Source organism: Palaemon carinicauda, chromosome 1, assembly GCF_036898095.1.
Source record: "Palaemon carinicauda isolate YSFRI2023 chromosome 1, ASM3689809v2, whole genome shotgun sequence".
NCBI lineage: Eukaryota > Metazoa > Arthropoda > Malacostraca > Decapoda > Palaemonidae > Palaemon > Palaemon carinicauda.
Genome location: NC_090725.1, coordinates 43020679 through 43036333, shown reverse-complemented (window position 1 = coordinate 43036333; position 15655 = coordinate 43020679). Strand labels below are relative to the sequence as shown.

The 15655-nt window shown below is 44.4% G+C and overlaps 1 protein-coding gene across 1 annotated transcript; it reads left to right on the top strand.

Moving 5' to 3' along the window:
- Positions 1 to 4181: 4181 nt before the first annotated feature.
- Positions 4182 to 5639, top strand: LOC137641943 (uncharacterized). The gene is made up of 2 exons (XM_068374517.1): positions 4182 to 4288; positions 4328 to 5639. Exon 2 carries the CDS (start codon positions 4335 to 4337, stop codon positions 4992 to 4994), a length of 660 nt encoding a protein of 219 aa, XP_068230618.1. The 5' UTR covers positions 4182 to 4288; positions 4328 to 4334; the 3' UTR covers positions 4995 to 5639.
- Positions 5640 to 15655: the final 10016 nt, after the last annotated feature.

Sequence of the window (15655 nt, the reverse complement as noted above, 5' to 3'; positions counted from 1 at the left end):
TTTCAGCATACATATTTTTAATACTATTAGCTTGGATAGAGTAAGCTAGAAAATAGGAAAGACACCTACTTGTGTTTCCTGTCCAGCCCATTGCTATGACCTCCTCTGATACTGAACACTAAATTCGTAACGAATTTTAGGGGAAGATGATATCCTTTGATATAAAGTGTCTTCTTAACACAATCTTTTAGGTTCAATATAGAGGATTAAAATAATGGTTGGTAACCATTAAATGGTAGAGAGAATCGCTCTCTTATATGTGATGGTCTCACAATAGGCTGCCCATGAAGCACCTTGTAGGTTGGAAAAAACTTTTGCCTGCCGGCATATGCCGGCCTATTCTTGGCTATTGAAGGCAGTTACTGTCTTCAGAGTAATGGGCGGCAGGTCACCAGCAGCGGCTCTGCCAGCCGGCAGCCGAAGGATCCCTCTATCAAGTAGGACCCAGCGGCAGCCGGCGGCAAATGACTAGACTTTGGGTGGCCGGCTTAGTTGCCGGCAGCCAGTCATAGTATGTCTACTGTCGTTGGGTCGTCGATCAGCGACATCAACGGCAAGTGGCGGCAGAGCAACTGCCGGCCGACAGACAACCAACATGGCCGCCGGTAGCTACTAGCTTCTGGCGGCCGGCCCAGTATAAGGAAAGGCAGAGAAAAAGAGAGGATGGAGGAAGGCAAAGGCTCAGCCTTGCCGGCCTACATCCAGAATGGGAGTTCAAGTGGAAGGGGGAATTATATTCGGGCTTCCACCCCACCATATCCCATCCATATGGGCTATGGAAGGCAGTCCAAGGGAGGACTGAAGAACACACTAAAGAATATGAGGGTACCTGCCGGCAGCCGGCTCAGCCGGCGGCAGACAGGGAACCTCAGGCCAGTTCTTCAGATTACCCATAGGGTCAAATGTAGAATGACGGCCAGGGAGGGTGATGGCTCAATCAACACAAAAGAGACAGAGGGGAGGCGGTAAGTGTCCTATAAGTAAGGAAATACGCGAAGGCACTACCTAACTTGAAGGATTCTGATCTCATAAAGTAACCTCAAGTAGGGGAAATCATTTCCCCAGGTTGGGTTAGTCGTGAGAAAGCGGCACACAGGACACAATCTCGCAAGAGAACAGAATCTTGTACTAGAGATCTTAGGCAAGGAAGAAATAATTTCTTCGGTCTAAGATCTACTAGCACAGGACTGTCTGCTAGACCAAGAAAGGAGGAATTGTCATACAAAAGCCTCCACGTATGGTCTAGGGAGGTTTATCCTCCTGTAAAGTCAACTTAACCTGACTTGGGAAATCATTTCACCAAGACAGTAAGATGCCTAACACAGACTTATTACTCAGATGTCCCGTTCTAAGCTCAAAAACCGACTCAGTGGTTAAGAGAAAGAAACGAAACACCCCAGTAAAACTTTGCCAGAACTCAGTTCACAGCAAAGCTAACTGAGGATAGTCTAGGCTATTCAGAGGGAAGGGGATAGCTCTTAAATCTCGACAGGAGATTAGTATCGACTTAAAAGGTATAGGAGGCGTCAGTCTCCCCTTAAAAGACAATACAAGAGCAATGGGGACATGTATGAAAGTATACTAGAGCCCCTAGGCTAGTAGCCTAGGAGCATTGAGAATCATTCACCAAAACTCTCTTGTATACTATCTTGGAAGAGGAAAATTTTATGCAGTAATATCTTAATTGTATAAAATATTGCCTGAGCTTCAATAAAACTTTACCAGGAAGGTTATATCATGCATGAAGTGTGTAGGTGCCTAGGCTAGGAAGCCTAGCCTAGCACTCGTGAGGCTCGATCATAAATAGCCAAATCCACGACAACAATGACATAATATAAAAATCCCTAACTAAATTTCTAAATAACTAAAGTTATTAAAGCAAATAATGGCGGGAAAGTCGTTCTGGCTAACTAAATGTACAAAAAAGAATGACCGTGTCCATGATGCCATCCGGCTGGAAATAGCTCTTGTTACGTTAATTACGAACTCAAACGAAGAGCAAAACTGGCAAGAGCTTACATTTACACAATTCAAAGATATTACTTAACTTTCCAGAAGCAGATGAGGCTGGTGAAGACTTAATAGCGACAAATAAACTCCAAAATAGCAAGAGATAACACGGGATAACATCGGTCAACAAAGCTACGGCAGAAAGAATGGCCTGGTGGCGCTGCACGGTGGCCATTTGGCCCACTATTTACAGTACAGTAGGAGCGTCGCCTTTTTAACGACTCTCCTATATTCTTGCCACTTTTCCCCTCGAAGTGAAAGCACTATTAGGGGTGTAGATAGCTATGAGACGTGTCAAGAACACGTCCTCTGATATTACGCGATATCCCTTTTAAAATCTTAAGGGATATTCGCTCCAGGAGTTAGAATTCTGGATATCTTTGGTAAATTCTCTGGGATATATCACTGTAGTCAAATATACCTAGAAAGCTACTAATGAAGGAACTTCCATCAGGACGACATGGCCTAAGCCCAAAAATATATTCATATCAAGCTTCACTTCAAATCAGCTGACTCAATTATTGATAAAAGGTAAGCAATACGCAGTTAAATTGATCGTTTGTTTGTGTATGTTTCTACCCTATAAACTATGATTATATAATAAAATAACTTTATATAACTGAAAACAGTAAGCAAAACCACATTTATAAAAACCTGATATTTAATTCATGTGAAAAGGGGATACAGATATTTGTAGACTTTTGCAGCTGGAAATCGTAGGCGTGCAAGTCAGCTTACGGCAACTTTAACAATCAACAACTTACAAACAACTTCTTGGTATCTATTAAGTTTGTAAGTTGGGGACCTTCTACCCGTATTTTGCTTACTTAACCCACGAAGGACGACCCGTCCATTTAATGGATGCATTAATTGCTATCAACTAGCGACCGTCTATATTGTGGATGCATTTTTTTCATCCTTTCTCCCTCCTACATATGACTTTAGCTCCGCCTTCTATTGACGTCACAGGCTACTTTAACCAATCAGTGATCGTTTACAAAGCAAAGTTGCCAGAAATCTTATAATTTGAGATTATAGGAGTGTACTAAGCATGCGCCGTTGGTGGTGGGGGTAGGTGCCGTTTGGCTTATAGATTGAGATTTTGTTCTGTTGGCAGGATAAAAGATAACTTTTTTATGCAAAATTAAGAGTTAATTTGTTTTATAATGGCAAATAATGGCGGGAAAGTCGTTCTGGCTAACTAAATGTATAAGAAAGAACGACCGCATCCATGACGCCATTCGGCTGGAAATAGCTCTTGTGGCCCCGGGGGCATAAAAACAAGAATAGTGCCAACGTTATCCCTGCGTGTCGTAAGAGGCGACTAAAAGGGAGGGGACGAGGGGGCTAGGAACCTCCTCTCCTGTATCTACATCCTGTGAGACATAGACAAAGAGATGGAGCTGGGGGGAGAGTGACTGCTCCCCACACTCTAGTTTTGGGGTGTTTGAATGTGCGTGGATGTAGTACGATAGAGAGTAAAAGATGTGAAATTGGAAGTATGTTTAGGAATAGAAGGATGGATGTATTAGCCTTGTGTGAGACGAAGATAAAAGGAAAGGGTGAAGTGATGTTTGGTGAAATGTCTGGTGGAGTGTCTGGGATTGAAAGGGGAAGAGCGAGAGAGGGTGTGGCTTTATTGCTGAGTGAATGGATGACAGGTAAAGTAGTGGAATGGAAAGAGATATCATCTAGGTTAATGTGGGTAAGGGTTAGGTTGGGTAGGGAATGTAGGGCGTTTGTCAGTGCGTATGGGCCAGGTAGTGAGAAAAGTGAAGAAGAGCGGAATGAGTTCTGGAATGAATTAACTAGGTGTGTAGAAGGACTGGGTAGAAGGAATTATGTAGTTGTCATGGGTGACTTAAATGCTAAGAGTGGGCGCTGGAGAGGTAGGTGTCATTGGGAAGTATGGCGTACCAGGTGAAAATGAGAGTGGTGAGAGACTGGTAGATATGTGTGTTAAGCAAGAGATGGTGATAAGTAATAGCTTTTTCAAAAAGAAAGATAAATATAAGTATACATGGGTAAGAGTGGCAAATGGAAGAGTAGTAGAAAGGGCATTAATGGATTATGTGTTGATAACTAAAAGAATGTTTGGAAGATTGAAAGAAGTGCACGTATTTAGGGGTATGGCTAACGGTATGTCTGATCCTTTTTTGGTGGAAGGAAAATTAGTTGTAGCAAAAGAATGGGGGAATAGAGTAGGTGGATGTAAAAGGGAGGTAGTGAGGGTTGAAGAGCTAATAAAACCGGGGGTAAAAATTAAATATCAGGAAAGGTTGAAAATGATATCGGTAAAAATTAAATATCAGGAAAGGTTGAAAATGATATATGACGAAGTGAAAGTAAGAGAAACTGGCAATTTAGAGGAGAAGTGGAAGTTAGTAAAAGAAAATTTTGTTGGGATTGCAAGTGATGTGTGTGGAAAGAAGGTTGTTGGAGGCAGCATGAGGAAGGGCAGTGAATGGTGGAATGAAGGAGTGAAGGTAAAAGTGGAAGAGAAAAAGAGGGCTTTTGAAGAATGGCTGCAGAGTAATAGTATAGAGAAGTATGAAAAATATAAAGAGAAAAATGTGGAAGTAAAGCTCAAGGTACGTGAGGCAAAGAGGGCAGCTGACCTGAGGTGGGGTCAGGGATTAGGTCATTCATATGAAGAGAATAAGAAGTTTTGGAAAGAAGTGAAGAGAGTAAGGAAGGCTGGCTCAAGAATGGAAGAGACAGTGAAAGATGGAAATGGAAGGTTGTTAAAAGGAGAGGAGGCAAGGAAAAGATGGGCGGAATATTTTGAAAGTTTACTGAATGTTGAGGATAATAGGGAGGCAGATATAATTGCTGTTGCAGGTGTTGTGGTGCCAGTGATGGGAGATGAGAATGAGAGAGAGATTACAATAGATGAAGTGAGGAGAGCACTAGATGAAACGAGAGTAGGAAAAGCATCTGGTATGGATGGTGTGAGAGCTGAGATGTTGAAGGAGGGGGTGTGACTGTACTTGAATGGTTGGTGAGATTGTTTAATGTGTGTTTTGTGTTGTCAATGGTACCAGTAGATTGGGTTTGTGCATGTATTGTACCACTATATAAGGGTAAGGGAGATGTGCATGAGTGTTGTAATTCAAGAGGTATTAGTTTGTTAAGCTTAGTTGGAAAAGTGTATGGTAGAGTATTGATTAATAGGATCAAGGATAAAACAGAGAATGCAATCTTAGAAATACAGGGTGGTTTTAGAAGAGGTAGGGGTTGTATGAATCAGATTTTTACAGTCAGGCAGATATGCGAGAAATATTTAGCAAAAGGTAAGGAGGTGTATGTTGCGTTTATGGATCTGGAGAAAGCGTATGATAGAGTTGATAGGGAGCAATGTGGAATGTGATGAGGTTATATGGAGTTGGTGGAAGGTTGTTGCAAGCAGTGAAAAGTTTCTACAAAGGTAGTAAAGCATGTGTTAGGATAGGAAATGAAGCGAGTGATTGGTTTCCGGTGAGAGTGGGGCTGAGACAGGGATGTGTGATGTTGCCGTGGTTGTTTAACTTGTATGTTGATGGAGTGGTGAGAGAGGTGAATGCTCGAGTGCTTGGACGAGGATTAAAACTGGTAGACGAGAATGACCATGAATGGGAGGTAAATCAGTTGTTGTTTGCGGATGATACTATACTGGTTGCAGACACAGAAGAGAAGCTTGGACGATTAGTGACAGAATTTGGAAGAGTGTGTGAGAGAAGGAAGTTGAGAGTTAATGTGGGTAAGAGTAAGGTTATGAGATGTACGAGAAAGGAAGTGGTGCAAGGTTGAATGCCATGTTGAATGGAGAGTTACTTGAGGAGGTGGATCAGTTTAAGTACTTGGGGTCTGTTGTTGCAGCAAATGGTGGAGTGGAAGCAGATGTACGTCAGGGAGTGAATGAAGGTTGCGAAGTGTTGAGGGCACTTAAGGAAGTTGTAAAAAATGATATTTTCCTTTTAAAATAAATTTTTGAATATACTTACCCGGTGAATATATAATAGCTGACGTCTCCGACGGCCCGACAGATCCAAAAACTCGCGAGCGATCGCCGTGAAGGTTGCGGGTGTGCCCACCAGCGCCGACTATCGGCCAGATACCGCATATACTTGTCAACCACTCCAGTTCTTCTCAGTTCGCTGGGTCTCTATCGGGGAGGAAGGGAGGGCCTTTAATCTTATATATTCACCGGGTAAGTATATTCAAAAATTTATTTTATAAGGAAAATATCATTTTTAAATATTAAACTTAGCCGGTGAATATATAATAGCTGATTCACACCCATGGTGGTGGGTAGAGACCAGTATTAATACAATAAAGGCGTATATGCTCAAGAGTTTTTTGACAAATATTTCATAAAAAAACCAACTTAAGTATAGGTACCTGGTAAGGAAGCTGACTCTGATGATTACTCTGCCTCATTAGTCCGCTTTCCTCACGAAGCCCAGCCATCCTTCCAGGATGCTGAAAGACTTCCAGGAGCTGTTATATCCAGGGCGAACACCCCTATAACAGGACCTCATCAATACCCTTAATCTGGGCGCCTTCAAGAAACAACATTTGACCACCCGCCAAATCAAAAAGGATGCGAAAGACTTCCTAGTCTTCCGTACAACCCAAGATAAGATTAAAAAACATTTCAAGAGAAGATTAAAAGGATATTGGGATTAAGGGAATGTAGTGGTAGAACCCTCACCCACTACTGCACTCGCTGCAACGAATGGACCCAGGGTGTAGCAGTCCTCATAAAGAGTCTGGACGTCTTTTAAGTAAAATGAAGCGAACACTGACTTGCTCCTCCTAAAGGTCGCGTCCATAATACTTCAAAGAGATCTGTTTTGCTTAAAAGCCACCGAAGTCGCTATTGCTCTCACTTCGTGAGTCTTGACCTTAAGCAAACAACGATCTTTCTCATTTAAATGAGAATGTGCTTCCCGGATTAAAAATCTAATAAAGTACGATAACGCATTTTTAGACATGGGCAATGAGGGCTTCTTAACGGAGCACCATAAGGCCTCAGAACCACCTCGTATAGGTTTAGTTCGAGCTAAGTAAAACTTAAGAGCTCTCACGGGGCACAGCACTCTTTCAACTTCATTACCTACGATTTCTGACAGACTAGGTATTTCAAAAGATTTAGGCCAAGGACGAGAAGGCAGTTCGTTCTTGGCCAAAAAACCAAGTTGAAGAGAACATATAGCTTTATTCGTAGAGAAGCCGATGTTCTTACTAAAGGCATGGATCTCACTGACCCTTTTAGCCGAAGCCAAGCTCACTAAAAAAAGTGTCTTGAGGGTGAGATCCTTCAGGGAGGCTGAATGTAATGGCTCAAACCTGTCTGACATCAGGAACTGCAAGATCACGTCCAAGTTCCAAGCAGGAGTTGACATACGACGCTCCTTAGAGGTCTCGAATGACTTAAGGAGGTCTTGGAGATCTTTGTTATTTGACAGATCCAAGCCTCTATGTCTGAAAACAGAAGCCAACATGCTCCTGTAGCCTTTAATGGTGGGAGCAGAGAGGGAGCGAACATTTCTCAGATGCAGGAGAAAGTCCGCAATTTGCGCTACAGAGGTACTGGAAGAAGAAATAGAGGAGGACTTGCACCACTCTCTAAATACCTCCCACTTCGACTGGTAGACCTTGATAGTAGATGATCTCCTAGCCCTCGCGATCGCTCTGGATGCCTCCTTCGAAAAGCCTCGAGCTCTTGAGAGTCTTTCGATAGTCTGAAGGCAGTCAGACGAAGCGCGGGGAGGCTTTGAAGAAGTCTCCTTACGTGCGGTTGCCGTAAGAGATCCATCCGTAAGGGCAGACTCCTTGGGACGTCTACCAGCCATTGAAGTACCTCTGTGAACCACTCTCTCGCGGGCCAGAGGGGAGCAACCAACGTCAACCTTGTCCCTTCGTGAGAGGCGAACTTCTGTAACACCTTGTTGACGATCATGAACGGCGGAAATGCGTAAGCGTCCAGGTGAGACCAGTCCAACAGAAAGGCATCTACGTGGGCCGCCTCTGGATCTGGGACTGGAGAGCAATAAGTTGGGAGCCTTTTGGTCAGCGAGGTTGCAAAGAGGTCTATGGTGGGCTGACCCCAAGTCATCCAAAGACTCTTGCACACATCCTTGTGGAGGGTCCATTCTGTAGGGATCACCTGACCCTTCCGACTGAGACAGTCCGCCAAGACGTTCAATTTCCCTTGGACGAACCTCGTCAACAGTGAGATGCCTCGATCTTTTGACCAGATGAGGAGGTCCCTTGCGATGACGAACAGAGCGTGGGAGTGAGTGCCTCCTTGCTTGGAGATATACGCCAAGGCCGTGGTGTTGTCCGCATTCACTTCTACCACCTTGTTTCGAAGAAGACTCTCGAAACTTGTCAGTGCTAAGTGAACAGCCAACAGCTCCTTGCAGTTGATGTGAAGGCTTCTCTGCTCTGTCGTCCAAAGACCCGAACATTCCAGACTGTCCAGAGTCGCTCCCCAACCCAAATCCGACGCGTCTGAAAATAACACGTGGTTTGGGTTCTTGACTGCCAGGGACAGACCTTCTCGAAGACGTATATTGCTGTCCCACCAGCTCAGGCAAGTCTTGACTGGTTCGGAGATCGGGATCGAGACCGCCTCCAAAGTTTTGTTCTTGTTCCAATGGGAGTCTAAATGGAACTGGAGAGGGCAAAGGTGGTCTCCCTAGAGAGATAAACTGTTCCAGGGATGATAGCGTCCCTAGGAAGCTCATCCAACTTCTCACAGAGCAATGGTCTTTCTCTAGTATGAGACGGACTTTGAGCAAGGCTTGCTCTATCCTGGTGGCAGACGGAAAAGCCTGAAAAGCTAGACTCTGTATCTCCATCCCCAAATAGAGAATCGTTTGGGAGGGAGTCAGCTGAGACTTCTCTATGTTCACCAACAGGCCCAACTCCTTTGCAAGATCCAACGTCCATTGAAGGTCCTGCAGACAGCGATGACGGGACGACGCTCTGAGCAGCCAGTCGTCCAGGTACAGGGAGGCTCGAATCCCCGACAAATGTAGAAATTTTGCTACATTTCTCATGAGCCTCGTAAAAACAAGAGGAGCAGGGCTGAGGCCGAAGCACAGTGCTCGGAATTGGTACACCACATTCCTGTATACAAACCTCAGATACGGTTGAGAATCCGGGTGTATAGGAATGTGGAAGTACGCATCCTGCAAGTCGAGAGAGACCATCCAGTCTCCCTCTCTGACTGCTGCTAGGATGGACTTGGTGGTCTCCATCGTAAATTTTGTGTTGACAACAAAAACGTTGAGAGCACTGACATCCAGCACCGGCCTCCAACCTCCTGTATGCTTTGGAACTAGGAAGAGACGGTTGTAAAACCCCGGTGATTGAAGGTCCGAGATTTTCACCACCGCTCCCTTCTCTAGCAACTGAGACACCTGCAGCTGTAGTGCCTGTCTCTTTGACTCCTCTCGATACCTGAGAGAGAGGTCTATAGGGACTTTTACCAGAGGAGGTCTCCGTACAAAAGGTATTTTGTACCCCTCCTTTAGCAACAAAAGAGACTCCCGGTCTGCACCCCTCTTCTCCCAGGCCTGCCAGAAGTTGGTTAATCTGGCCCCTACCGCTGTCTGAGGACGTGGGCAGTCAGACTCTGCCACGGGAGGACTTAGATCCTCTCCTCTTACCTCTCTTACTATCGGCACGAGCGCCTCCCTTACTGGGAGCTCTGCCACGAAAGGGCGGGATAAATCTCGTCGCTGGAGTATCGAACTTAGGTCTAACGACATAAGAGGATGAAGAAAGAGCAGCCTTACGCGCCGACGTAGCCATCAAGTCATGGGTATCCTTTTGTACTAGCGACGCTGCGATATCCTTAATCAACTGCTGTGGGAATAAGGCAGATGATAACGGCGCAATGAGTAGCTCCGACCTTTGACAGGGAGTTATTCCTGCAGACAGGAACGAACAAAGAGTCTCCCTCTTCTTAAGGACTCCTGCCGTAAACGTAGCAGCAAGTTCATTAGAGCCATCACGGATAGCTTTGTCCATGCAGGACATAATTTGCACAGATACATCACGGTCAGCTGAAGAGATCTTCCTGCTCAAGGCTCCCAGCGACCAATCCAAAAAGTTAAAAACTTCAAAGGCCCTATAGACCCCTTTGAGGAGATGATCAAGGTCCAAAGAGGACCAGCTAACTTTTGAGCATCTCATGGCCAGACGACGGGGAGAGTCTACGAGGCTTGAGAAGTCTCCCTGGGCAGAGGCAGGAACTCCCAAGCCGAGAACTTCTCCCGTGTCATACCAGACGCTCGCTCGAGAAGCCAGTTTAAAAGGGGGAAAAGCAAAGGCTGTCTTCCCCAAACTCCTCCTGGTCATCAACCAGTCGCCTAGTAAACGCAAAGCTCTCTTAGAAGAGCGAGAGAGCACTAGCTTAGTAAATGACGGCATCAAAGCAGCTAGGCCTAGCGTGAACTCTGACGGAGGCGAACGAGGAGCAGCAGTCACAAAATGGTCAGGAAAAAGTTCCTTAAAAATCAGCATGATCTTTTTAAAATCAAGAGAGGGCTGAGCAACTTTAGGCTCCTCTCCATCTGAAAAAGTCCCCAAAGGCATATCAGTTGGAAAGGGATCAGCGACTTCCTCATCCGACGGAACTTCGTCCGACAACTGCCGAGTCTCGTGATACGGAGAGACATGCCTAGGAGGCAACGCTTGACAGGCAATGTCAACAAGCAACGGAGCAGCAGCAACAGCTGAGGAAACAACGTCACGCCGCGGCTGAAAAGACTGAAAGTCTTGTGACTGACAAGCAACAACAGTTTGAGTTGAATGTCGCTCGACATCAAGTCGAGACTGCATTGACTGCAGGGTCTGAGCAGGCAAAACAACTTCCGACTGCGGTGACAGACGCTCAACGTCACGGCGAGGCAACGGAGTCGGTCGGCGAACGTCAGTGCGGGGCTGCGGTGGCAGCTGCTGAACGTCAGTCCGAGACTGTAGCAAGGGGGGTTCCAAGTCACGTGACTGACGTGAAAGACGAGGAACACAACTAGCATCGCGTTTCAAAGCACTAGAAACGTTAGTACTAACATCAAACGGACGAGAAAACACTCGTTTAGGCGGCTGAAGGCCAGAGTCACGTTCATCGCACTGGCGAACCGCAAGCAAAGGATCATCGTGAACCTGTCCATGCTCATAATCTTCCATAAGAGAAGAAAGCTTAGACTGCATGTCCCGCAGGACAACCCACTTCGGGTCAACGGGAGTCGGAACGGGCCGTGACGTCGGTAACGTCTGCGCTGGCAAAACATTGCCTCTACCGAGACCCTCGGACTCCGTGTTACGCTTTCGCTTAACAGGCGAACAGCCATCCGATGACTGCAAGTGGTCAGAGCTGCCCCAATGGCTACAGCCAGGATGCTGGACCTGTCCTGAAGGGACTGACTTTCGCTTTAAGGGCCTAGATACCTTGCGCCAAGGTTTCTTATGCGATAAGTCGTCAGAGGACGAGGAGAACTTAGTCTCACCCGTCTTATGGTAAGGACGTTCTTGACGAGAAACGTCTGATACCAAAGAGGGAACGTCTGTACGCTGGTTTACACCTCTCGCCCCCTAAGTCCTACGACATTACTTCTCCCTGGTGCAGGGGAGCCTGAAAGAGGTCTCGGACTAGGGGAGCGACAAGCACGAACAGACGAACCCTCGGTCGCAACACTAAACACATTTTGCGCACTTATCACTTTACCACTTAGATTTTCTGCTTTACCACTTTTCAACAACTTTACATCGGACATTAACTGGTTTCGGTCCGAGACTAAGGACTCAACTTTCTCGCCTAAAGCTTGAATCGCTAAAAACATATCCCGCATAGACGGTTCATGAGTGCTAGCAGGGGGTTCAGGAACAACCACTACAGGGGAAGGATTAGGTTCAGGGGCATGGGAGGAGGAAAATTCCAAAGATCTAGAGGAGCTTCTCCTCGCCCTATCTCTTTCGAGCTTACGAGTATATTTTTCATACTCAAGCCATTCGAATTCCGACAAGACCACGCACTCCTCACACTGATCTCCTAATTGGCAGGATTTACCCCGGCAATTAGAACAAACAGTATGAGGGTCGATAGAGGCCTTGGGAAGACGTTTGTTACATTCTCTCGCACACTTGCGATATACAGGAGAAGGGTCAGCCATTTTGAACAACCAAAGAAAATCCAAGTCAAAGCCAAATTCATCAACAAGAAACACAAGCCAAAAGAGGGGTTTCAAGAGTTTTATTGAAGAAACACACCAACACAGCGAACGCCAATAAAACAACCAAAACAAAGTACTTCACCAATTCGGTAGAAAACTCGAGGTCTACAGCAAGCGGAACCAACTTGTCGGCAAGACCGACAGAGAAGAACTGGAGTGGTTGACAAGTATATGCGGTATCTGGCCGATAGTCGGCGCTGGTGGGCACACCCGCAACCTTCACGGCGATCGCTCGCGAGTTTTTGGATCTGTCGGGCCGTCGGAGACGTCAGCTATTATATATTCACCGGCTAAGTTTAATATTTAAAAATAGAGGGTTGGGCATGAATGTAAAGAGAGTTCTATATGAGAAAGTGATTGTACCAACTGTGATGTATGGATCGGAGTTGTGGGGAATGAAAGTGATGGAGAGACAGAAATTGAATGTGTTTGAGATGAAGTGTCTAAGGAGTATGGCTGGTGTATCTCGAGTAGATAGGGTTAGGAACGAAGTGGTGAGAGTGAGAACGGGTGTAAGAAATGAGTTAGCGGCTAGAGTGGATATGAATGTGTTGAGGTGGTTTGGCCATGTTGAGAGAATGGAAAATGGATGTCTGCTAAAGAAGGTGATGAATGCAAGAGTTGATGGGAGAAGTACTAGAGGAAGGCCAAGGTTTGGGTGGATGGATGGAGTGAAGGAAGCTCTGGGTGATAGGATAAATGTGAGCGAGGCAAGAGAGCGTGCTAGAAATAGGAATGAATGGCGAGCGATTGTGACGCAGTTCTGGTAGGCCCTGCTGCTGCCTCCGATGCCTTAGATGACCGCGGAGGTAGCAGCAGTAGGGGATTCAGTATTATGAAGCTTCATCTGTGGTGGATAATGTGGGAGGGTGGGCTGTGACACCCTAGCAGTACCAGCTGAAATCGGTTGAGTCCCTTGTTAGGCTGGGAGGAACGTAGAGAGTAGAGGTCCCCTTTTTGTTTTTGTTTCTTTGTTGATGTCGGCTACCCCCCAAAATTGGGGGAAGTGCCATGGTATATGTATGTATGTATGATAATGGCTAATATGGAATATCTTTATGATTCAGAAACAAGTGCTGATGATTTGGACAGCCATAGTGAGCATGATAGTGATGATTATATGACTGATAGCGATGTTTATGACGACGATATTGACATTGAACCTGTTGCCTCATCCTGAAGGTATTGACTGTGGGAGTGATTTGGTTTTTACCCAAAGAAATGTAGGTCCTTTACGGATTCCTAACCGTAATTCACAGCCTACTGAATACTTTTCTTTATTTATAACTGATGATATAGATATTCTTGTTCGTGAGACTAACATATATGCCAACAGATTTTTAGCTAGTAAGGAAGAGTGGATTAGAGAACATCCACGAAGCAAATACAGAATCTGGAAACCAGTAACTCATGAAAGAATGAAAAAGTTTTAAGCTCTTAGTTTGCTCATGGGATTGATAAAAGTGCAGGATATAAAAGATTTTTGGAGTACGTTTCGTTCAACTAGAATTCCTTTTTTTGGAGAAACCATGCCACGCGATGAATATCTTCTAATTAGTTGATTTCTTCATTTGAATGATAATACCTTGAATAAGCCCAGAGGTGACCCACAGTATGGCCCATGGTTTCGAGTGCGCCCTCTTTTAGATTCCTGCAATAAGTTATTCAAGGATCATTATAATCTTCAGCAGACTATCTCCCTTGATGAAAGTATGATTGGTATGCGTAATAGGTGTGCATTTATACAATATATGCCCAATAAACGGCACTGTAGGTATGGGATAAAAAAGTTTGAACTTTGTGAAGCTTCCACTGGATATGTTTATCATATAGATTTGTATTCAGGGCGTGATTTTTATGCTACTGGAAGTCAGCAAGGCTTTACTCATACAGTAGTAATGAATATAATGGAGAAAAGCAAGATTCTGAATAAAGGTTATCACCTGATTACTGACAACTTTTATACAAAGATTCCTCTAGCAGAAGCCCTACTAATACAGAAGACATCCCTCACAGGAACTATAAAGATCAATTCTAAATTTTTGCCTCAAATTTTGGTCAAGCAGAAGCTCAGCACAGGTGAAACTGTCTATGTAAGAAAAGGAAAGTTGCTTACCTGTGGTTTCAAAGGGAAAGCAACTCGCAAGCCATTTACCTTTTGACAACATATGCTCATGCTGAAAATGTCACATTGCAGACAAGACATGGAGAAAAAATCAAGCCTAAAGTCATAAATGACTATAACGTTGGTATGGGAGGTGTTGACCTTTCAGACAAAAAACTTTATCACTATGCTGCACAAAGGTCAACCAGGAGATACTGGAAGAAAATTTATAGTAATCTTATAAATGTATCAGTTCTAAATGCTTATATTATCTATCAGCAAAATACTGATAGGCCATTCAAGAGAGATGATTTTCTTCGGGACATTATAGAATGTCTGTCAATCCCGGATGCTGCATCTTACCCTCTCATTCCACAGTTGCTTGGTAGCCGACTTTCTAATTCACAAGGTCGTAATCCTATTCCTGTCAGTTCACCTGGTTCAAGCCATGTATATGCTAGGTTAGATGGTTGCAAGCAAAGATTATGTGCAGTTTGTCCCAAGCGCTCGAAGCACTGGTGTCCTGGATGCAATGCTGGCCAAAGCTGCAACATTACTTCAGGGTGAAAGGTCGTCCTAAGAGGAAACATGAGGACAATGATGACCATGAAGACTGTCAGTAAATTCAAGTCAATAATTGTGGCTACTTCTGTGAACTCACTTGATCATTATGAATGTTGTAATATTTTTGTAAATCCGCGTTACCAAATGGTGAAAAAGTGTCACTTGATATGATGTTATATATTTTTTTTACCACGCTATCACTGAATAGAATAATCTGTTTTTTTCAGGACTTTTTCAAAATTACATTCTTTACAAAATTAGCACTGTTGTAACAAAAAGGTATAATAAGTTTTGTAATAATCCAGCTTCAAAGTGACTTTGATTTTTTTGCAACTGTGATTTCTAAAGATATTTTTTTTTATATCCAAAGTAATTAAATATGTATCAAACAATAAATGCCCTATTCAAAAAGCTCATCTTCTTGCGGTTTCAATGATACCAAATACTTATATATTAGAGAGAAAAATGATATTTTGATTATAAAATAAATTTTTGAATATACTTACCCGGTGAATATATAATAGCTGACGTCTCGGACGGCTCGACAGAAACACAAAAACTCGCGAGCGATCGCCATGAAGGTTGCAGGTGTGCCCACCAGCGCCAACTATCGGCCAGATACCGCATATACATGTAAACAGCCTCAGTTCTTCTCATTCCGCTGGGTCTCTATCGGGGAGGAAGGGAGGGCCTATAATTTATATATTCACCGGGTAAGTATATTCAAAAATTTGTTTTATAATCAAAA

Excerpts from the sequence above, each read along its gene's own strand:
- LOC137641943 (XM_068374517.1), top strand. The coding sequence starts at position 4,335 with ATGATATATGACGAAGTGAAAGTAAGAGAAACTGGCAATTTAGAGGAG.